General features: G+C 30.2%; 1 protein-coding gene across 4 annotated transcripts; it reads right to left on the minus strand.

Moving 5' to 3' along the window:
* Positions 1-1,596: 1,596 nt before the first annotated feature.
* LOC143075083 (uncharacterized) lies at positions 1,597-23,494 on the minus strand. 4 transcript variants are annotated; one of them, XM_076250378.1, is made up of 11 exons: positions 23,282-23,494; positions 21,673-21,705; positions 11,618-11,669; positions 10,905-11,099; positions 10,143-10,315; positions 9,539-9,716; positions 8,597-8,772; positions 7,986-8,045; positions 6,326-6,389; positions 4,996-5,136; positions 1,597-3,442 (listed from the first exon to the last, which is right to left on the minus strand). In XM_076250378.1, the coding sequence occupies exons 1-11, from the start codon at positions 23,423-23,425 to the stop codon at positions 2,430-2,432; spliced, it is 2,229 nt and encodes a 742-aa protein (XP_076106493.1). In that variant the 5' UTR covers positions 23,426-23,494; the 3' UTR covers positions 1,597-2,429. The 4 variants fall into 4 exon arrangements, 3 of the variants coding, with proteins under 3 accessions (XP_076106493.1, XP_076106500.1, XP_076106509.1); XM_076250385.1 differs by lacking the exon at positions 21,673-21,705 and having other exon boundaries at positions 23,282-23,493; XR_012978228.1 differs by lacking the exon at positions 6,326-6,389 and having other exon boundaries at positions 3,303-3,442; positions 23,282-23,492.
* Positions 23,495-25,162: the final 1,668 nt, after the last annotated feature.

The raw sequence follows: 25,162 nt of genomic DNA on the forward strand, positions 1-25,162 counted from the left end.
CGTAAAAGAAATTTTATTTTTTGCACTCAATGACCACATCCAACCAATTTTTGGGGGACGTCAATTTGAAATTTGAAATGTACGCTCTATGTTATTTCAATTGATATGCGACAACCTTACCATCTGAGAAATTTGAATTTTTGCACTAAATGACCCCACCCTTCCCCCCTGGGATGAAAAAGAGGTTTAAAATTTCATTTTTAAGTAGAGTTTATTGAGACCTTCAATTAAATATATCAGATGACCCCATTTGACAAAGTATCAAAAATGATGCAATATCAACTATATAAATAGACGTTATGAAATTTACAAAGTCAATGACATATAACAATGTTAACCTCTTCAATTTCTTAAACATTTTAAGTGGTAAGCTGTTGTTGATTCAGAAATACATGACCGCCGCTCGCAAAATTTCAAACTGCATTATCTCTAAAACGACAATAGATATCTCAAATCTTTAAAATGATAAATGATCTACAGTTGAAGGACAACATTATAGAAAAAGAATCGGGACAATTTCAAAGTTCACCAAGGTCACAATTAATCATCAAATATATGATGCAATACCAAACTTGAGAACCGGTAGTCGTAGAGACATAGGACTATCACCATTCAACTCATGACCACTTGACCTTTCAAATATCACAAGGTCAAGGTCATAGTATACTATGAAGGTCAAAGTGAAATTTCATTATGACCTGACATTGACCTCAAATTGAAGGTCTTGAATTACTGATCATCTTTGCAGTTTATAATAGGTTGCTATCTGTTACCTTTAAAAAGATATACCTAGAATACTATACTTTTAAGAATCATCCCGTTGTAACTTTTGAACAGACGGTCGGACATTTTTGGGCTTAATATCTAAAATATAGAGCTCGTCGAGAGGAACATTTTATGCTCTGTATGTATGCAGCAAAGTCTTATCGTTTTCCTAATATGTAAGCTTGAAATTGCAGCGTAATTTTATTTTGCACTCTGTGACCTTTGACCTTAGGTGCATATAAAAGGTCACATGAATTAACTTTTACATGAGTTTTTAGTCATTAAATAATACTTTGTTGTAATTATTCAAAATGCACTTTGTTTTTTGACAGAGAACCCTAAATTGCTAAATAGTTATAGATTTGTCAATATAAATAAAGGCAACAGTAGTATACCGCTGTCCAAAAATCATCAATCGTTTGAGAGAAAACAAATCCGTGTTACAAACTTAAACTGAGGTAAACACATGATGTCATCATCTTTAAGAGGAAAACAACGAAACAATAAAAACACTGACGTGCAAAAAAACCAAAACAACAATGCAACACATACAGAAACGAACTTTAAGATAACAACGGCCATTTTCCTGTTTTGGTACAGGACATTGTAAAAAAATATGGTGGGTTGACTTGGTACAGGACATTTAAAAAATGATAGTGGGTTGAAGTTTGTTTTCAACCGACCTCATTGTCAATTTCTAGATGAACCTCTGAATATGCGAAGGCATTTTTGTCTATTGGAGTACTTCCGTATCATTTAACAGCTAACTATTTAAGTAAAAATATTTTTCAAATAGACACAATAGAATATAAAGAAAGAAAAACCCAGGAAATCATTAAACACAATTTTAATAAACGAATGCAAATTTTACAGCACAGATCTGAAGTAATACTGACATGATATTGCAGATCTAAAATATTTTAATAGATTATATATAACAAAAACCTATACCCAACTCTAATGGAACTATGGAGTCATACAAAAACTACGAAAGGATTACTAAAAAAATCAAAGAAGACGAGATTCACGTTCAAATACTATCTCTTATAATTTTTGTGTACAACAATCGTTTTAAATACATAATTGTACATGTTGCGCTTTCATAGTTAAAATATTGCGGATAGATAATACTTATAATTAATCCGTATGATCTGGACTTAATACATTACTGCGTTGATTTTCCAAATCGAAGTTCCATGCAGAACGTGTGAGATTCCAGAAAAGGTTAAAATATTTCTCATAATTCATAGTGTTGTGGCAACTATTGAAATTAATTTAATTATAATAAGCATGCTATTGAATTAATCACGTACACTAGTTTCCCATTTGTCTTACATCCGATTGCATTGAGTGTGAAGTTACTGGTAATATATTTGGTAAGCTTGCAGTCATTATTAGAAAGGTATATATATACTAACCTCCTTTCGAAGAATCTTAGTCCTATAGACAGATAGATTTATTATCTGTCGAACTAGTCTACTTTTAAAGGAGAGGAGTTTACCTACCCTACTAATGACTTCACGGTTCAGCGAGCAAGCAAGCCAACCAAATATATTACCTTTAACTTCACACTGAATGCGATCGGCTGTAAAATGAATTGCATACATGCTGAGGTAAAGTATATGTTAAAGCTTATTAAATACATAAATGTAAAATGAATATTTTTACATTTGGAAGTTTATTGCTAACATTGGATCAATCTCGGAAGGTGTAGATGGCAAGTGATCTTTATTTACTAACATTATTTGGTCAATTAAGCTTTCATCATCGGCCAAGGTGTCTTCTTTGCGCAGATCATCATCCGAAGATGAATTCATACGTGATGGTCCATAGCCAGTATCTCCTGAATTAGTTCTAAATGGTTCATGATATTTTGGTTTTCTCTCAGATATCTCTGGCGAAGGAGGAATAACTGATCCTAAAAGCGGAATAGTTTCATATTGATGAATATTTGTTAAATTAGTTGTATACATCGTGTTATCAGGAAAAGGTTGATGAGGAAAACGCGGATGATGAATCGGACATCTTTGTTCAATAGGTTTATGTATTTCGCATGAGTCTTGTTCATAACTTTCTGATATACGATCGAATGTTTTTGGAGAAGTTGTAGAATCCATAACACCAAAACGATCTATTGAATTTTGAAAAGGATTACCAACGGTATCAGCTGATGTTGGATTTTGCGTTTGGAATATTAGTTGAATCCGTTTTACTTCTACCTCTAATTCAGATCTTATTCCACATAGAACACTTTTATCAAAGTTTTTACAGTTTATATTCATAAATTTTATCATTTTGTTGAAATCTTCTGTAAGACGGATTGTTTTGAACTTTTGCAAAAATGACCATCTAACACGCTTTGCACCTTTGATGTATGGAAAGTAAACAAGTAAGATATTTTTCATATTTCTTTTCGAAATCGATTCTATAACTTCTTTATATTTTTTATCCTCTGACGTCTTCATTTTGAACGAATCGTGTTCAACAGGAAGTAATATAAGAACAGTTGAATTATCATGACCATATTTCAAATTGTTGCGGCGAAAAATGCAATCATTCTCAATCCGAAGTTTAGAAAAGGTTCTTTCCAGCTGCATCGATAAATCGGTATCAGCACCAGTGGTGTTAGATAAAATAACATAACTGTGTTGTTCAATGTGTTCGATATTATTATTATCTGGAAATATCCAAAGTATATTTTATAATTTAGCATAATATTATAAGAAAAATACATAAAAATAAAATCAAGAAAAAGGAAAACACATGATAAATAATATTCAATTAGTATACAACATAACACATTGCTGCAATGTTTATATCTTAACGTGTCGGTAAAGAGTGTATCTTGGTTTTCATTTTTGGAAGACGGGCTCCAGTTTGATTTGTTTTGATTAAATAAAACGTATAATATCGATTTTCATATAGCAAAGACCTACAAGTCAGTCAGGTTCGTTAAAAACCACACAGCTAGTTATATAACAAAGATTATACATTTAAACCAGTATGTCAAATCCGTATTAATCAGAGGTGTAAAATAAGATATTTGTTGAAACACTTTAACTTATCCTTGGAAAAGTAAGTACAATTTGCGCTTATTAGCTTAAACTGATTAGTCAAAACAGGTTTAGTAGTTTTCATTTGTTGATTAATATTGCTCTTTATGATAATGATTGAACTGGATCGGATAGAAACCGACCTTATGCAACTACACGTATACATGTACATATATGACTTATCATAAATACCAGGACTAAATTTTGTATTAACGCCAGACACGCGTTTCGTCTACAAAAGACTCATCAGTGACACTCGAATCACAAAAAAGTTAAAAATGCCAAATAAAGTACGAAGTGGAAAAGGATTGAGGACCATTATTCTTAAACGTTTTGCCAAATATAGCTAAGGCAATCTATTCCTGAGGTAGAAAAGCCTTAATATTTCAAAATTTCAAACGTTTTGTAAACAGTTAATTTATAAATATGACCATATCAATGATAATTCATTTCAGCACATACATGCTGACTACTGGGCTGGGAATACCCTCGGGGAATTAAAACTCCACCAGAAGTGGCATCGACCCAGTGGTTGTAAATAAACTCATCATTGATACCGGGATTAAATTTTGTATTTATGCCAGACGCGCGTTTCGTCCACAAAAGACTCATCAGTGACGCTCGAATTCAAAACAGTTGAAAAGGCCAAATAAAGTACGAAGTTGAAGAGAATTAAAGACTAAAATTCCTAAAAATTTGCAAAATACAGCTATTGTACAGATAATCTATTCCTGAGGTATATATAAGACTTTGATTGAATTTGGAAAATTCATATACCAGATAAAACATGAATTTGAATTAGGCGGTATTTTTGTATCACAACTAAATTTCAAATAGTAACATACTTTTTACAGATATTTTTTTCAACACGAAAAAGGTCAACAGATGTATTAATATTCATTTGCATAAGGTCGATTTCTAGCCGACGCACCTTATATACCACAAGTATACGGAAGAGTTTATAATCAAATCTAGTTAATCATAACTAAATTTATTTTATGGTTCTTGTATATTATAAAGAAGCTAGTGTCTGCTCGCGTAAAGTAAAGTTGGAACTGTATTAAGAGCACGTTAACATACATTTTAAATATGACATACACGGGATATCTTATTGAAATTAAGTTCTATAAAAAAACATTTGACGATGATAGCTAGATTGGTATATTTAAATACTCACTAGATATGTTTTTTCGTCTTCTTTTCTTTAACCAAGCTAAAGTTATTAATAAAATTACTGCTATACAAGTACCGGAAACAGTTGCAAATATGGTATGTATAATTGTTTTTTCATTTATGCTGTTTAAATCTCTGTTTGCTTCTGAAAAGAAAATATACATCTTCGATAAAGCGTTGTTTAAATAATTATACACAAAACGAGACGTGGGTCATGCGTCAGTAAGACTAACGGCACCATCAATGTAATAAAGAAATAGGAAACGGTCAACATACAGTTATAAAGTATTTCATATGATCAGTGCTTGTGAGGATCAAACAAAGGACAAAACAGAACCGAAAAGCACAACAAATCTTACAGTGCATAGGAGAAGAAAAAAATGAAAAGTTCCACCATTAGATTCTTAAAGTAAAATACATCTATTAGATAGAATCTTTTAGATTTTCATCAGACATTAGTTAGTACCCGTTCATCCGCTATCAGTATTATTTAAGTCAAATATCTATACAATCCTCTCGCATTTAAAGTAACTATACACAGCAAGGATTGTGAATTCGGGTTTTAGCTCCTGTGGAATTGTAAAATGTGAAAATTATAGTGCTAAAAAAGAAGACAGTTGACAGCTACTTAAGCCTATAAAATGGGTTTATATAAAGTGCTTATTGACAATCCGTTTTTTCATATCATGATCGGCAAATAGATTAAGAAACTAATGAAATGTTTACAAACACGTTTATATTTTCACAAAATCTGTTTGACGTAATTTAACGAAAATATGAGATGCAAAATGTTAAATCACATAAATACTGAGCTCAAAGGAAAATTCAAAAAGGGAAACCAAGTGGCAAAATCAAAAGCTCAATACATGATTGTTATTTGATTTGTTTTTATAAATGCATGTAACGATTAAACTTTTTCTTTGGCAAAAACTTAACAGTTTATTGCTACCATCGGTGTTAGTTTTGTTTTTGTTTTCATTTACTTCGAGGGTATAAAAATGAAAAACCGACGAAAAGACAAACAATTTTCTACAATACAATACATATTTAAGTAAAGGGAAAAAATAAGGTCTGAGTGACAACACCCAAACCAAAAACTGAGTCTCAGTAAATTGTTCATCAACTATTTGTTGTCATGTTTATTTTTAATGTTAAACATAAAAATAATAGAAAATGAGTTACAAATCGTATAAAATATATTAACATTTTACTTTGCTAACCTGTTTCATTTAAGTATAGGGCATTACTCATAACGTTACTGCTCTGTACAAAATTATTTTGTAGCGTCAAACTGTGTTATAAATTCTCACTACTGAAACCTATACGATACGTACCTATAACAATTTCGTGAAAACTTTTGTACTCGATACATGAATAGTCCTCTCTACAACACTTAACCTTAAAAAAAGATATTTTTTTTTAGATTTAATCATTCATTAAACTGTTTGAAAAGAAAAGAACTTCAGGATACAGGACTCAAATGCACAGACTAGAGACTGAGGCAGATTAACTCATCATAGATACCAGGATAGAGTGTCAGTAAAGAAAATGGATTCAGTGACACCCAAAACGACTGTCGACAATATTGTGTGAGGGGATGTAAACAATCGTATTTTTAAGCCTAAAAATCTCATTATAAAACGTTAGTAGATATTCAGTGACAAACTATTTCAGAATGTACCCAAATAAATTAAAAAAACCAAGAGAAACAAATTCAACACCGACATTCCTATTTTCACCGTTGGTCCCGTTTAGACCCGTACTACATCTTTTATCTCTGGGAAAATAATGAGTATAATAAAACATAATTTTTAAATGCAGACAAAAAGTAAAATCACAAAAATATTGAACTTCGAGGAAAATTAATAACGGAAAGTCCCTAATCAAATGGCAAAATTAAAAGCTAAACATATCAAACGAATGGATAACAAGATAACTTTCAAAAAATCCGTTTTCGCTCAACCCCTTGTATCTTTTGGAACGGAATGAGACAATTCCAATCCTTGACCATATAAATGAAATTTGATAAAGATAACCAACAAACACACACAACAAAAACTGCTATGAGAAAAGGGCCAAGTTTAAGATAGGAAAACGTTTGTTTTGCAAATAGATTTGACCACATATTTCAAATACCAACAACTTGTTAAATTGGCAGTTTTCATTGTTAATGTTTGTTAAGCAGATCAGCTAGGATAAAAACCTTTTGCATAGTAGCCATCATGTCAACAGAATGACTGCAATAAATGCAACAACTTGAGCAGTGTATATTTAGCTGTATTTTTTCTTTATAAAGAGAGTCATGCACTTGACAATGACTATTACAGAAAGAAAGAAGAATTCATGGAGAAGAAAAAAGTGTACAAGTGATAGAATTATTGTATACATCTTAGAAGAAATTAGTAAAAAGCACCACAAGAAAAAACAAAAGAACGATTTATATTATTTATTGTTATTGTATAGTATCTTCGACAATGACAACAAATAAAATAACACTTTATAAATTTTGTGAACCAAAATGAATAGAATAAACACTCATAAGATACATGGGTTAATACTTTGAACGCTAGTTTTGTGTGTCGTCTTCACGAGACTCATAAGTGGCGCACGAATCAAAACAGTTGATAAATAAAAGATTTATAGCATCGGAGTTCAAGTGTTCTTAATTCTACCGAGCGTGACTGTGAATTTTTGCATCCGCAAAACTAAACGGACGCCTTCATTTCAATCATTATATAATTATAAATGGCGACTTAAGCATAAACATATCGTTGATACTTTATACTAGCGTCGATTTTAATGTTGCCTTAAACGCAGTGAATCTCAAAATAGTACCAATTAGTGAGAGTTATATTCGGCCTACGTTGTCATTGCTCTATTTGAGTAGAGTCATGGTGAATGCTTTTCAAAAATTTTCTTATATTTTTTTAAAAAATATTCAGCATGCGATTTGAAGTGGTTAATTTATCAGTTTAAAGGTGAACTAATTCTTACCTCAATTTCATAATGTCCAGGTGGAACATTTCTGAAGGTATGGCTTTGCGAGGAAGTTTTCTGAAAGGAAAAGAAATGTATTGTAATTGTAACTTTACATATAATTAAAAAAAAAGTGGTATTTATATGAACTGTTAGGCGGTATCCTTATAAAAAGGAGGTATGTATTAAATTAATAGTAAAAGCGTCATTCATTGATTTAAATTGCCCCAACCGGAATAACTTCTCATTTCACAATAAATAATACTACTACTATAACAGCCGGGGGACGGGGCATCACTAATGTGAACGAAGTCTTTAAGTAAAAAGGGAATTAAAAGGACATGGTTAGAATAGATGATCATAGTATAGTGTTCGGTTTTGTCAGGTTTTGTAAGTGATGCGCGTTTATATTTTGTTTCTGGTGTCTATGTCTGTTCTTTCGCTGTTTTCCATTAATAGTTCATGTTCTCCCGTCGATTTAAGTATGTTACCCGGATTTGCTTTAGCTTAATCGAATAATAACTGTTAAACAGTGATATACTACTGTTGCCTTAATCTATTGACTTCCCTTTATGAATTTATTTTGGAGTTCAGTATTTTTGTTAACACATTTTTCATTATTACATTACCTCGTAATCTCGGCCTGTATATTTCACGTAATATGAACTGTAAGTATTCCTGTGTTCGAAAACAACATGTATATCATTAGATAAAGGATAAAAAGTTGTCGCTATTGTTGCATTCCACTTCTCGAAATCCGGATTACGAGCTTTTGCAGATACTGTATTCCAATCATTATAGCGAACTAAAAAATAATAATTATAACTATAAAAACATTTTATTGTATAATAAAATTTTAGCCAGATTAAAAACATATGCGTGAAGCAAACACACCATGATTGTATACAAGTTATGATTTTATAGATCTTAATAATGTTGAATATTTCTGTGACTTGTTTTGCCCATTCTACATGTAAATGCACCAGTATTTTGATATTGATGAAGATTTTTTATTATTACTTATATTAGAAGATACAACATGGACATTTGAAACAACATATTACCACATCACAATTTGATCTACATGTGCAAAGTTGGGAATCTACAATGGTTGTATGATTTTTAAAACGTGCCTTCGTTTGATAGTGAAGGTTTGCTAACTTTGCTTTAGTTCGTTCACAATTTGTCAGACTGAAACGCATGTTTGGCTGATTATTGGCTGCTGAACGTCTGGTGATGTATAATACATATTATTCAGGACAGTTAAATGTTCGTGAGATAGATTATTAAATTGAGAATAGAACCTGTTTTATTTTTTCAGAATTTCATATTATTTTTGAGTTTGATCCATATTTTATTTTTTGTTTTTTCAATTGTATTTACATCTTGTACTGAATTTCTATATTTTTATTTTCATGTATCCTGTTTTTTGATGTTCGATGTCGTAGTGAGTCCATCATGCATAAAATGAAAAGTGATATTTGTATTCATTAGTCCTCAGGAAGAATATAATTTTATGTATTAGAACTAATATCAGAATGATCTAATACATTAATGGATAAAAAATTTACCTGGAACCACACTAACTGTATATGTCAAACTACTCAGTGAGCAAGTGGTACGACTACATTTAAAGTATTTGGAAGATAAAGTACTATTCATAGATATACTAGTAAGAGTTATTGTGTAAATCTTTCTATCACCATCACAGTCATCCAATCCATAAAGACAAGGATAAGAGATAGGAATCTGGAATGAAATAAAAAAAAAATTGCCATAAAAATTAGCAAAATAAATGACTGTCTAATCCAAATTAGAGTAGAATAAATTAATTTTTTCACGACGTACGATAAGTTATTTGACAATTTGCGGGAAAATTAGAATTTTCTTAACAATTTTTTTTTTTTAATGCAGAATTTGTTACAACCTTTCAATTTATAAACAGCCATGACACAAAATTACAATTAATGTGAACACAAAATCGAAACAACTGAGCTGGTAGGAAATGTACACCTGCATTGACTTTGTCTTTCTAGTTGTACAAACTCATACAAAACATCAGGCTTATAACTTGACAGTTCGTTTCTATTACAAAGAACTCATTAATTATATTATCTTGCATTAACCGATTTGACCGAAGTTTAAAAATATATAGAATTGAATAGATAAACTTACTGGTCGTTCCACATCATACGAGTCTGGACTGTAATGGGAAAAATCGAATAATCGGTAAATCCTGCCATCACGATTTTTCTCCCTCTGAACACTATACGCATTGTCGATGAGATTACCGTAAGCTTGGTTTTGAAAAACTGGACTTTCAAATGTCAGAAGTATAGCTTTTGTTTCTGAAATTTTAGTTCATTTTAATTTAATGAATAATTTTTTAATATTAGTTATTCATATAATTAAATATAAATTAAATGTATTACAATTAATTAAAATGTATTAATCTTAACTAAGATGGAGGTTTGAATATTAGAACTGGATTGAACGATTAATTGTGAAACTCTTTAAAACTCAATACAATACCAATCACAGGAAAACATTGTCGATGCTTGTCGTAACTACAATCTAAACCTCAAACGTGGACTACCGAATCAGACTTACGATCGGGTGGTACTAACATGAGCAATAAGACGGATGCCTAATGTGGTGCAGGGTCTGCTTACCACAACAGGGCACTTCAGATCACCCCGGTGTTAATGGGGTTCCTATCGCTCGGTTATTTGTTTTTATATAAAATTTAATCTTCACTTCTAGGTGGTCAGAAACGACTTTTTCTGTTTAAGTACTCTCATTTGATCGCGATACATTTTTTCTCCCTTCCAGTAGATATAACTTGTTTTCATGCATACTTTCACGTACTTTATTTATTTTACTCCTGTCTATTGATGTATTGTAATTTAGATAAAGGAAGTTTTCATTAATCTTTACCTGGTAGACTTGCTTCTCCTAAAAACTGAATTTTGAAAGTAGCATTAAGTGCAGGACTGAACGATATGTTGTTCTTGTAAGGAAGTGGATGTAAGGCGATGTTAGTCAAAATTGGCGGCTTGAATAGTTTGGAAGCTGTGTTATTCAAAAGGAATGCAAACTCTAATCCATATGTTTGATTAAAATCTTCCCATTCTACAATATATAAACAAAGCATAAAAAAATAATAATATCTCCTCGGAGGTTGGTTTAAAAATATAGCAACCATCTAACAATATCGTTGGTTAAAAGATAACCTGAAAATTAGGACTTTGTACATACTATTTAACAATCGATATACACATTTCATTTGATTTTGTTTTATATCGCGAATGATTTTAAAGCCAAATTAAGACCTTGCATATTTTTTAGTGATTCAGTGCTCCTTTAAATTCTGTTAGCTAAATCTATTATGGTAATTTATTTTTTCTTCTTTAAAACTTTTACTAAGAATTTTTTATTTAAATAAATACTTAACATCATACAATAGAGATCCTGGCAACAGGCATCACACGAGTTTTTATACTTTTTTTTTTAATTGATGAAGGTAAAGTGAACGCATGATTATGTAATGTTTATGATGTCTCTTTGTGTTATTTTTTGTATTGTGTTTTCCCCCGGTGTATATATGTGTTCGCTATATTATGAAATAAACAACTAATCAATAAACAAACCAAAGTTGTAACCAGCTTTACATGTAAACGGATCTCCATGGGGAATTCGAGGCTGAAGAATATAAAACAAAATTGTAATTAATATATTTTACAACTAGTATTACACAAAAAGCTCTTTGGGAAAAAGAACTGAATTGGTTTTCAAATGTTTTGAGATTTAAGTAATTGGTTTTAGGTTTAATGCACACTGTATGAATGTGCTTACGTTATACCGAAACAATACAACATGCATTTTGAAAACAAAAGTTACCGTCGATTTTAAAATGATTCAAGATAATTGAACAAGTTAAGGAATGTATCTCCCTCATGCAAAGCTCTCATTCCTTTCACGGATTTGGCTCTACTTTTTGGATCTTTTGGATTATAGCTCTTCATCTTTTATATATGCTTTGGATTGCAAATATTTTGGCCACGAGCATCACTGAAGAGACATGTATTGTCGAAATGCGCATCTGGTGCAAGAAAAATTGGTACCGTTAATTTAATTTTAATGATTAATATTTATTTTATTCAAAATTAGTTGCGTATTAAAACTTGAAAAAATAAAATAAGATATAAGCATCTTAATTCATCAACAAGGAACACAGGAAAACAGTTTGTGTGCGAAAAAATTAAAATTTAAAATTTAAAGACTTTTGTACAACGTTACGCAAAAAATGAACTACAAAAGCAGGATATATTCTAGAACAAAGCAACTTATATTTAAAACTAATGCAAACATAGTATGCATGACAAAGATCTTTAGATATGAAGGCTCACTGGACAATGAGAATTGTCAACCACTTAGCCCGTCCTGAACAATATGCTTAATTGAATATTGTATTTGATTTTCTTTATTTGTTTTGAATTCTAATTGTTTCAACTTTAATAAAATCTACATACTGCCTCGTTCCAGTTATTGAATTGTTGATTCTTGTACTTCCTTAAATGACGGAAAATTTAGATGTAATATAGTGCATTTGTCTCGTGATAGATATCTTATGATCACATGGACATTTTTTGTGGATAGTTTTAATGGTCAATAAATTCTTATATTAGAAAAATTGAAAAGCAATTTATGTTTTGATATGTCTTCCGGATTATACATATTTCGCAAAAAAAATCTTGCAATTCATATTTGACGAAAAATTGATTTGATTTCAAGTGACATATTTCCTATTTTTATGACTTGGTTCTTTTATCACCCTCTTTATAGCAAATACCTAAATAGAGTTTTCGGTTGTTTTTATCGTAATAAAACTTTTATCGTAGTTATATTTGTGATCCTTTCTTCATTTATGTTTTGATATATCTTCTGGATTATACATATTTCGCAAGAAAAATCTTGCAATTCATATTTGACGAAAAATTGATTTGATTAGATTTGAAGAAAGGATCACAAAAATAACTACGATAAAAGTTTTATTTAAGAATTGAATGCTTCTTTTTGTAAATTCATTGGGGTGTAAAAGTGTTGACCGAAGTACATTTTGTATGAAGCGCGGAAGCGCTTCGTTCTGAAAATGTGCGCACGGTCAACGCTTTTACAACCCTATGAAGTTACAAAAAGAAGCATTCAATACTTATAATTACATGTTTTAGCCATTATCAAGAAAACACGAATTTTATATTGTTTTTATTTAATTCACCTGTGCACTTTATTGTGGGACCACGTGTTATCATGAATGAAAAGTTTTATTGAGTGATGCAATTGCTTACGAAATAACACGTGATGTGCAGTTAGTTAATCAGAATAAAGTATTATAATGAAACATACATCTAATGTAATTATTACGATAAAAACAACCGAAAACTCTATTTAGGTATTTGCTATAAAGAGCGTGATAAAAGAACCAAGTCATAAAAATAGGAAATATGCCACTAAGTCTAAAAATTTGGTAAAGACACTCGTCTTTTGTAGATTTCGTTTTGGGTTGATGTCTCCCCATATCTTATCTTTTAATTTTTTCCCCCTCGTAATAAAAAGTTGTTATCAATATTAGTTAGGCATTCTTTCTACTGAATTCTTGATAAAACATCGATAACATAAACGCCCCTCCCTTCTAACAAATTATACGTCTGGTTCCTTTGATCCATATACGACCGATTTATACATGGACTTTATCAAAAGATGGAAAGTTTAGATGTCGACATTAAGAATAAACACAATAGTGACATCTTTCGCCTTTTTATAAAGAATCAACCAACTTTTATTTCGAAAAAATACATTCAACGTATTTTAAAAGATTTGCCCGTAAGTCACATTTGTTTTCGCATCTTTGACTTTTAATGATTGCAGTTCGTCATTTACTTTATTTCTTTTGCAATTATGCCCTTAACATTTTTTGATAATATTCGCTAAGATAAATTTCTGTTGACGAAGTCGTTAAAGTTTTAGGTATTTTTTGTTATTTTATTCTTTACAGAAAGTGAATCAAATTGGTCGAAAAAATAGGGGGTCACGGACCATTTAAACTCAAAATTTTACTTTTAAACAGGTATGTAAAAGGGACCATTTTTCAATGAAATGATAGGGAAAATAGAGGTGTTGACATATTTTATAGGAATATAAAAAAAAAAGTTCTATGACAATTGGTCCAAAACTGTAATATAAAAAGCTGAAATATAGCTTCAAAGAATGAGCAAATAAAAAACATAGGTCACCGATAAGGAAAAAAAATATTTTGCCTTAAAACCTAAATTTTGGCGGGAAAATGGTGAAAATGGGTGAAATTTCATTTTGACCCTTTTACAAATACGGATAATAACGAAAATATTCTATAAGTCACATAACTACAATGATTTAACATTAATAATCAATGAAAATATTTGAAAAAATTATATCGAATTTACAACAAATACTTTTGTAATTCATGCGTGAAATTATGCGCAGTCGAATAGTCCCGAGCCACCTTAAGAACATATCAAGCATTACCAATTATTGCTAGTTCGCCAAAAGTCATATCCTTACTATCTCATTGTTTCGCTCTTCCTGGTTGGATATAATGACTTAAATATGTTGGTTAAATATGAACAAAGATTTTGGTTAGATCAGGAAGCCATGATAGAAAATAATTTACAGAAAATGATTTACATACTCAGAACTCTAAGATCTAATTACAGAAAATATGTTTTCCTTATATGGTTATTTAAAAACAAAATTACGACAAATTTGCTTGATATGCTGATTTTTTTAAATAGCTATGCTACAATCAAAATATTTTAAGTTTTACGTGAAAAGATACCATAAAATTACTTGAATCCGTGCACTTTTCAGAAGGAAAGATATCTTTACATATGTTATGATATAGTAGTTTTGGAGGAAGAATTAAATGGAAAGTTAGTTTAGAACAAATACTTCCGCAAGTGGAAGTCTCTTTTTTTTTATCTCCATCAACTAAAATGTGTCCATATACACATTAGCAGGAAGAACATAAATTGAGATACATTACATAAAAAAAATATTCTTAGATATAAAAAAGAAAGAAAACATTGAATATAAACGAAATTTATCAAACTTATAATCCTGGTACCTTTGATAACTATTATCAAAAAATGTGATAAGTTTTATAGTCATTCAATGATATCTGTGTTCAATTTATTTGGATCAAACACTCGTTAGATAAACACAGCAACTGAAATGAAAGGCTGAATTAACTTATTTATATTTGTTATCAATCAAATTAGACAGCATGTGAATCAGCAAATTATGCCGTAATGCAATAATCAGATGTTGCCAACTGCTCAAGAATGAAATCGAGAACCTTAGTCGGAACATGCATACCAAAGGTTTTGTGTAAGTATAATTCCCTTTGAGAGGTAGCATTTTTAAAATCTAATTGAATTGGGTGATTGGAATCCTTACGAAGCATGAGTAACATGCAGATATTTTTTGATAGAAACATGTATCACATTTATAAATAACAATATAAATAATGTGCAATATAAAAAAAATCATATGTAATATATCATAAAATACACCTTTTAAGGGAGAGGTGAAAGATATCAAAGATACATTAAAACCAACTACATAATAAAACTTGTTAGAGTTGTACTTTTAAGTTTTATATTGTAATGTAAAAATCGACATAATAATTTCATTTAGGATATGATAAATTTATATACTAACACATTTGAACAATAAGGACGTAATAAACTAACATAGATATAAAACGCAGACGTTTTTATTATTCAAAATAACCAGATCAAGTGGTCTAACAAAAAGCATCAGTTGATGGTTATTGTAGAAAAAAGAATAGAACTTTGAATTAAAATGATTAATTTAGTTGTATTTAATTTTATAACCACTGTTTTTAGCATTCGAAATGTTTTATCCAGTGATATCGAATATTTCGAATATCGCTTTTACATTACAGAAACTAAGAATATTTAAAAAAAATAAATATTTTTTTTGGTAATTCTTTAATTTGATTTTACGGCGCACGCACCCGATCTTCTTCCTAAACCAATTCTAAACCAATAAAAAGATTCAATCCAAGGAAATTAGTCATAATATGAAAGAATAACATACATAACAGAAGAGTAATTGAAAGACAAGAATGAAGACATTGCCACGCAAGGAGCGGATAAAATACAATGACAATACAACAAATAAAACCAACAAAAATCTAAGAATATATAAAGTTAATAAAAAAATAACAAACAGAAGAGCAAAAAGAAGGAAAAAGTGACATAAGAGTTCCCAAAACTTCTAACACAACTTTTTGTGTGAGCAGTTATTAGTAAGGGGAAAATGCGTCCTTTTGCGCCACAACTTTTTTCTCCAATGCTATGTTTGCGCCACCTGTTTCGAAACTACAAAGTATCATTTGCTCCAAAAATGAAACATGCGATTGCGCCAATAAAAAAATGACTTTCCTCCTCTTTTTTTCGGACTTGGGACTGGCAGTTTACACGTCAAATGTTTCCATTTCTGAAACGTATCTACTTCTTACTGCTGCTGAATAAATACACCCCAATTAAATGTATGTAGAAGCGCTTGTAGCTTTACTATATTGTCCAAAAAAACACAAACATTGAATGATGCGATTCATAAAACAGTTCATTATAATTCCTGTGGAATGCTTCTGCACCATTACCAGTACGTCTTGCGACAGATAGAGTTTCAGCCCAGACGGATGGTGGGAACAAAGCACTGTGTCATTAACATATGTGCCTAAAACATTATCAGCAAAAACTTCTGTTTTCTTTTCTTTTGACATATCTTGTATTTAAAAGTATTTAGAAAAGTAATAGGTTGTCTCCTCTTTCTCTATACATGGACTGGCTAATGCATTTTAAGTCATTTCTTTCCAGGTGTTCCTTATCATGATTAACTATCTCCTACATAAGAATACTTTATAAGCCAAAAAGACCCGAATAAATATCATAGTAATCAATTATATATATATATGTGTGTACAGGTAAATTGACGTAAAGAGTTCCGAATATTGGCGCTATTGATACATTTGAAAAATAATATTTTGGCGCAAATGATACCCCTGAAAAACAGTTATTGACGCAAAATGACTCCTGCATTAGTAATAAGTAATCTCATTATGTTTTCCTTGAAGTGAAAAGCTGTCTATAAATCGTCACAGACAAATTGTATTTTTGCAAATTTAAATCATTTTATTTTTTATCTGATTGAAAAACAAAATCGAAATTCATGAGTGAAAACAATGTCGTTAAAGATCTATTTAATTTTCATTTTATGGATTTAATTTTGGTTAAACCTATTTCATAACGATCAAATGCCTTTGTAAAAGTATCGCTGACTATTAGCCACACTTTCTTAACAAATTGTTAAACATCTCGATATTTTTTTAAGTCGTTTCTGCACCTTGAATTGTATGGTAATTTAAGATGACAAAAATCTGATATTACGATATACCTGTTCTCGCTTCTGATCATTTAATTTGGTTTTTCATGTACTTCCTCAAAAGAAGGAAACAGTATATCAAGTTCGGATGTACTACACAATCAAGCAATGGTAAAATGTGTTTTAACCGGGCTTTTTGTAACTTAAAGGGACTTATATTATACAAAAAGTATACTACTATTTTTTTCCGCAAAAAATTAATAAAGCGCAATATAGAAACAATATTTCACTATAAGCAGTCAGCTTGGTTCAATTCCCGATTAAATAATCTAAAAACAAACCTTCGCTGATATATTACTGGCTTTAAATTCGCAGTCATGCAACATTTTATTTGACCTTTAGTGGGGATTCGTTGCCCATGTATACGTGGTCAGCATAAACATAATGTGTACATTGAAAAGATTGTAAAAAAATCACGAAGAATTATTATTGTGTTTATTGGTCAGGCCAAAGTACAAACAATCGTATACAGGTAAAAGTATTATTCACATATTTTCAATCAATAGAATGAAATCAAACAGACCTTCTTTGATTGCACGTACTTATTTGTCTCATTGTTTATTATTTATGTTTATATTGTTTCATTTGATCATCCGCAGTCTTAAGAGGTCGTCACAATTCATGATAAGATTTAAGATTACGAACTAAATGCTGATACATTATAACGATTCAATGATTTTTTATATTTTTTTTATGATTTTTGTTGTAATTTGGATTCGATTTATTTAAATATGAGAATAAGGTATACTCATGAATTTGACATCTTATGGCCCTTAAATATATATATAAAGTGTTAAATATTTTCACTCTCCTTCATGTCATCCTCAGACAATACATTTACAGAGTAAAAAAGAGACATAAGTAGTTTACCGATGTTCAGATCCACAAAGAAGATACAAATATGGATAAAATAACAGAAGCTGAAGAAATTGTCTTATCAAGCAAACAGTTAAATTACAAAAAAAAAAATCAATTATCCATTGCAAAAGCTCAATCACATCAAACGAATGGATAACAACTGTCATATTCCTGACTTGGTACACTATTGTTTTTATATAGGAACTGGCATCTTGAAATTCTTTGTTTTATGTCAGACCAATCGCATCTTTATGCTAAACCATATTATATTATAATTATAATAGAAGAAATCTAGTGAATATGTTATTAGTTATTACTTTATTAACTTCTTATCCTTTGGCAGAAAAGTATGTACGACGCAGGGAATATTAATATTCTATAAAAACAGTTAACCATATGGCTTTCGACAAAACCCATTCAGTAAGGTAAGCTAAAATAAAATGCTACGGTATGATTTCTGTGAAACAATCCACAAAAGAAAACAAACTACATGAATATAGAAATTATGCTAAGAACTTAAAACAAATACTTTTGTAAGTAATAAACGACAACCACTTAATGACATGTACTGGTTTCTGACTTTGAGTTTGAGCTATGTGCTATTTAAATCGGATAATATCAATATAGGTTATTACTGTCGGAGTTCTTTCATTATAGATTAACTCATCATAGATACCAGGCTTAAAAGTTTGTACGCAAGCCCCTAATTGTTATATATTATCTTTGGTATGTACATGTATTTGTTTATTAAACATCTAGTACTTTTCAATAAAAGCATTACAAAGCATGGTTTTATTGTGCTAGTAACCTCAGGGTCATATCCCGATTATCGCATTGTCTTCCTGGTTGAATTGTAAATGAACTTTTTCGGTACAATAATATCATTCGTGTTATGGAGCAGGAAGACACATCACATTATAGATTACAGAAGATCAATTTTAAAGTTTGAACTGTTGGATATGTTTACATAATTTTAAGGTGAAATCGAATGTTTATAAATATTTCAAAGATATAAAAACATATTTATCAATCAAATTATTAATTACATTACAGGTCTTTGTTTAATTTAACTTTATTCTTTGTAGAAATCCCAGAACTTATAGATATTTTGATGGATATGTATACGTTTACAGGGTCGTGTTTTTCTCTGACACGTAATGAGGTCATTATACTACACCCATTGCGTGTTTGGTGTGTACCGATTGAAATTTCTGTCTCAGACACATGTTTTTATGAGTGAATATTGCCTTTGTACCAGCTTTAAGTAATTGCGAGTACTCTCAAATCTGTTATTTGTTGATTTTGTATTTTTTTTTTCTATTTTCATTTGCTTTATATCGATCTGAGTTAAGCCCTTTTCAATTAGTTTCTAAAGTTTGTTCTTATGTTGTTCTGTTACACTACTGTTTAAGGTTATGGGAGGGTTTGGGTGTAAAATTTATTTTCTGCATAAGAAACTTTTTTTTATTTCTAATTTTAGGAAAATTTCTAGTTGACAGTGCATGTTCAGTTGACACGTTGTTGCAGAAACATGTGTTCCATTTCAGTGGAGGGAAGGACTGAAATTTGCTGATATTTGTATATAACTTAAACAAATAGAATTGCTTTTGACATCGTGCTCTTTAACAGAATCAGACTAACATATTGTATATTTGACACAAACTTATGTTGCACAATAACAAATAACAAATCTCTTTGGACAAAATCAGATGATAAACATTTTAATTAAAATATTAAATGTAAATACTACGATATAAACCGTAACCCGGCAACGAATATTGTTTTTTTTCGCTGATTCTTCCGGGTTTGGATGTTTGTAAATAAGTTCAATTTATATAAAATTCACCTTGCAAGTTTACATCAATGTCTCTTTGGTAATATTTTAATAATGACAGAGTACAACAGCCAAAGTTTTCTTTTCATAATTTATGTGATGATTTAAACTCGTATTTCAGTGTTAAGATTTGAAAGTTTGATTTATTTATGTCTTTTAGTTAAAAACCCACTGGTAGTATTCCCGGGGAAAGTTCATTTTTAGGCACATGATCTTGACAGAAGTGAGCTTGTTGATATATATTTCAAGTAAGATTGTGCCGCTGAAATTTGTCACTTTTCATACTTCTTTGTCTATAATTACACTAAATAAGAATGATATATATTACAAGATAACAGCATTTTTCAATTAATGCAAACAAAACACATTAAAAAAAACAATCAAAACAAAACCAAATAAGAAAAAGAACAAAAACACACAAGTTCAACACGTTATTGTATAAACATGCATATTTAATATTTTGCTACATTCAGCTATAAAACGTTTGTAGAAAGCACTTGATTTAATTTTGGAGCGCAAATGATTAGATGCATATTTGATATATTGTACATTATATATAAAAGATATTAGCTACTTCTAAGAATCAATTTGGACCGTGGACACCTTTTAAGAGGGAGTTGTTTTAATGTGCTTGATTTCAGTTTTACATAATGTTAATCAAAATTGATACTTATCCCAACCTCTTTCACACATGTCATTACATTAAGGTCATGCACCCTTTGAAGTATACCGTTACCAGTGAGTGTAAAAACGATCATGAAATGAATTTTAACAAAAAGAAATGAAAATGCGTAGTTATATTTGATAAATAGTAAAAACACTTAAAAAGATAAAAAATGAATAAGAAAAAGAACAAAAACACACAAGTACAACACGTTATTGTATAAACATGCATATTTAATATTTTAATACATTCAGCTATAAAACGTTTGTAGAAAGCACTTGATTTAATTTTGGAGCGCAAATGATTAGATGCATATTTGATATATTGTACATTATATATAAAAGATATTAGCTACCTCTAAGAATCAATTTGGACCGTAGACACCTTTTAAGAGGAAGTTGTTTTAATGTGCTTGATATCAGTTTTACATAATGCTTATCAAAATTGATACTAATCCCAACCTCTTTCACACATGTCATTACATTAAGGTCATGCACCCTTTGAAGTGTAAAAACGATCATGAAATGAATTTTAACAAAAAGAAATGAAAATGCGTAGTTATATTTGATAAATAGTAAAAACACTTCAAATGATAAAAAAAAAGTAAACATCAGATTGGAATATCCACTGGAAAACCGGAAATATTAAATAAAATGGAATACCTGAATCTGAGATATAATGTCACTTCCTCTAATACGATAACCTTTATCTCTTCATTGTTAGTTAAAACCATGCGGAAATTACTATAAATATGTAGAAAGTGAAGTACATAAATTATGAAAGTGAGTTATGATTACAAAAACAAGACCGAGCCACCAATTTACACACTATGATTTTACCTTTTCTTGTGGTCGATTAATTCTAGCTAGAAACTATAACACACAATGATTTTATAACGCATTTGTTGAAAATATTTAATGTATAATGCTGCTGATAATTTTTATTTGATCTGGTGATATTAAAAGAGGGACGAAAGATACCAAAGGGACAGTCAAACTCATAAATCTAAAACAAACTGACAACGCCATGGCTAAAAATGAAAAAGACAAACAGAAAAACAATAGTAAACATGACACAACATAGAAAACCAAAGAATAAACAACACGAACCCCACCAAAAACTAGGGGTGATCTCAGGTGCTCAGGAAGGGTAAGTACTTAGTGATCAAACTCTTAATAGGTAGATGGTTACCTGAACCCATGTCTTTCGTCTGTAAGACCTAGGGCTGTCTAGCAATATGGGATGTATAACTTTGAGTTCGAATCCTGCGGGAATTGGATTTAGAATCCTGCACCTCGTGTTTCTAATGCCATGACATCTCTTGTTTAAAAACCTTTGCATCAACGTTGTGATATGCCATGAAGGTGACATATTGCAAAACAGAAATAAAATAGTACAAGACTTACACCTTTTCAATTGGATAAAAATTCTGTTTCATCATGGTCGATCAGATGACATTGATGTTTTTTTGTTAAGCGTATCTTACGGACACCGAGAAAATGTTTTGTTGTTGCAAATTGTGCACTTTATGAAAGCTATGTCAGATTAAAGTCCTAAATAATGCAGATTATAAATTCATTATATTTCTATAGTCATTTAAATTTTAAAATGATAACATCAAATTTCCTTAATATATCACTTTAAAAAAGGACAAGAAGACATAAAAAATGCACTCCAAATTATAATCTTAAATAAAAAGACAACAATATGGAAGGACGAACATTACATAGAAAACCAAAGACAAAGCAATAAAAAAAAATACAAAAACAGGGGAAGAACTTAGTGCTCCGAAAGGAAAGAAAGTAATTGCCTTGATTTTAGATAACAAGATGCATGTTGCTTTAAAAATGTTCACCGTAAAACTACAAAATACTAGTACTTTTTTTATTGTGATGTATTGTTAATGGAACATACTTATTTGAAGTATCGATTGGCCCTAATAGAATTAATTTGAAATAATTACATGCATACATAAATAAGTAAGTCAAAAACTAAATATTTTGCACATCTTTATAAATATAATTTTGACGTTTTTTTATTTCTTGACCTTTTTATTTCTTAAAGCTTATATTATGCAATAAACAAACATTTTAGTACGGATTCAGTATTATGTCTATTATGCTAATGAAGGGAATAAATATTCAGAGAAAACATTTAGTCGAAATCATTTTTTAAAGTTTTGTCCACACACGTTTAATTTATTTACTTTCTATGAGAACACTTGACCGATCAAAAATGTTTTATTCTTTTGATATGCGTAATGTTTATAGTATACAATGACATATCAATAAACATATGTGACCAAGTGTAAGTAAATAATGAAGGAATTGTGCCAATATATTTTATAGATATAAGTGTAAGGTAAACAAATAGTTTGACATTTAAATACACGTCTAGTTATTAAGTATGAATGAAAAATAAAATCGACTAATCATATTTATAACTTACCGGCTTCGAACATGTTTCGTCACAGGGGGGTTTTCCGATGAAGGGGCTTACTGGACACACTGCAGCAACAATGGCAGTGGCCACAATATTCAGTTGAAGAACAAGGGTAAACACCCAAAATAAAGGTGTTTTGCCCGTGGACATGTTTATCCCCTCGCACACATGTTCTACACATCTACCCTGTGTGAATTCGGTTTTAAAACCAGGAAGTATTTTGATCTAGTTACCTGTAAACAAATGGAGCGAATGCTACAATAGTTTAAATGGGACCAATCAAAATAAATTAGTTTTAAAATAATACATTGTTTTGGAATATTGATCTTATCAGTATTATATCAGGTTAATGACCATGTGTTATTTGGTTCTACGTAATTTAATATGGATTCTCAGAATAGACATGATCATTGCGAAATGTTTTCAAAGCTGTATCAATTTATTTAAATTTCATAGTGACATATTTATTTTAAGTTTCGAAAAGATTAAGTAAAAAGAAATCAAAACACTGATAATATAATGTACTAAAGAAGGTAGTCCAAAAAATTATATAAAATTTCAAAAAATAATTTTTATTATCATGTGAGGTATGAATGTTACATTTTTGTTAGTTGAACTAACCTATATGATAGAGAAAATATGTATTAATTTGTATATCATTTCATTAATATAAATAGGACAAAAGTAGAATTTGTTTGGATTACTAATCTTTATAAAATATAAAAAAAAATATTACTTTTATTCTAAATTTATTTATTCTTTATATACATGTTATATGCTGCTCAAATTTTTATTTAAAATTTAAAATTTAAAATTTATTTATTCTTTATATACATGTTATATTTTTTATTTTAAATTTAAAATCCAAATATCAAATTATTCCTCTAGTTTTGAGTTATGGTAAAACATGAGCATGCTGTTGTTGTCAGTTCTCTCAACTTATAAGTACTCTCAATAGTTATCAAAGGTACTAGAATTATAATTTAGTATACCAGAAGCGCGTTTCGTCTACATAAGACTCATCAGTGACGCCCATATCAAAAAAGTTATAAAGCCAAACAGGTACATAGTTGAAGAGCATTGAGGATCCAAAATTCCAAAAAGTTGTGACAAATACGGCTAAGGTAATCTATATAGTTATAAAAGGTACCAGATTTATAATTTAATAAGCCAGACGCGCGTTTCGTTTACATTAGACTCATCAGTGACGCTCAGATCAAAATAGTTTGAAAAGCCAAACAAATACAAAGTTGAAGAGCATTGAGGACCAAAAATCCCAAACAAGTTGTGCCAAATACGGCTAAGGTAATCTATTCCTGGGATAAGAAAATCCTTTGTTTTTCGAACAATATTCAAAGTTTTATAACAGGAAATTTATAAAAATGACAATATAACTGATATTCATGTCAACACAAAAGTGCCATAGACTACTGGGCTGGTGATTCCCTCGGGTACGAAACGTCCACCAGCAGTGGCATCGACCCAGTGGTGTAAATAGTTATCAAAGGTACCGTGATTATAATTTAATACGCCAGACGCGCGTTTCGTCTACATAAGACTCATCAGTGACGCTCAGACCAAAATAGTTTAAAAAGCCAAACAAATACCTCTACCTGGGATAAGAAAAACCTTAGTATTGTAAACAGGAAATTTATAAATATGACCACATAATTGATATACATGTCAACACCTAAGTGCTGACTACTGGATTGGTGTTACCCTCGGTTTATGAGTTCTCTCAACTTATGAGTTCTCTCTACTTATGAGTTCTCTCAACTTATGAGTTTAAATTTATTCATGGTATCTAGTGATATATGTATATCCCTCAGTAATTTGATTTCAACAAAATAGTATGTAGATATAAGACGATGTAGTATGAGTGCCATT

This window comes from Mytilus galloprovincialis, chromosome 1 (assembly GCF_965363235.1).
Source record: "Mytilus galloprovincialis chromosome 1, xbMytGall1.hap1.1, whole genome shotgun sequence".
In the NCBI taxonomy this organism is placed as follows: Eukaryota; Metazoa; Mollusca; class Bivalvia; order Mytilida; family Mytilidae; genus Mytilus; species Mytilus galloprovincialis.

What these genes read in the sequence shown, in the direction of transcription:
- LOC143075083 (XM_076250378.1), bottom strand. Translation starts at nt 23,425, where the DNA reads ATGTCCACGGGCAAAACACCTTTATTTTGGGTGTTTACCCTTGTTCTT. An exon ending in TAAAGCTGGTTACAACTTTG is followed by an intron (nt 11,100 to 11,617) that starts GTTTGTTTATTG and finishes TATATATTGTAG; the next exon opens with AATGGGAAGATTTTAATCAA. An exon ending in AGGAGAAGCAAGTCTACCAG is followed by an intron (nt 10,316 to 10,904) that starts GTAAAGATTAAT and finishes CTAAAATTTCAG; the next exon opens with AAACAAAAGCTATACTTCTG.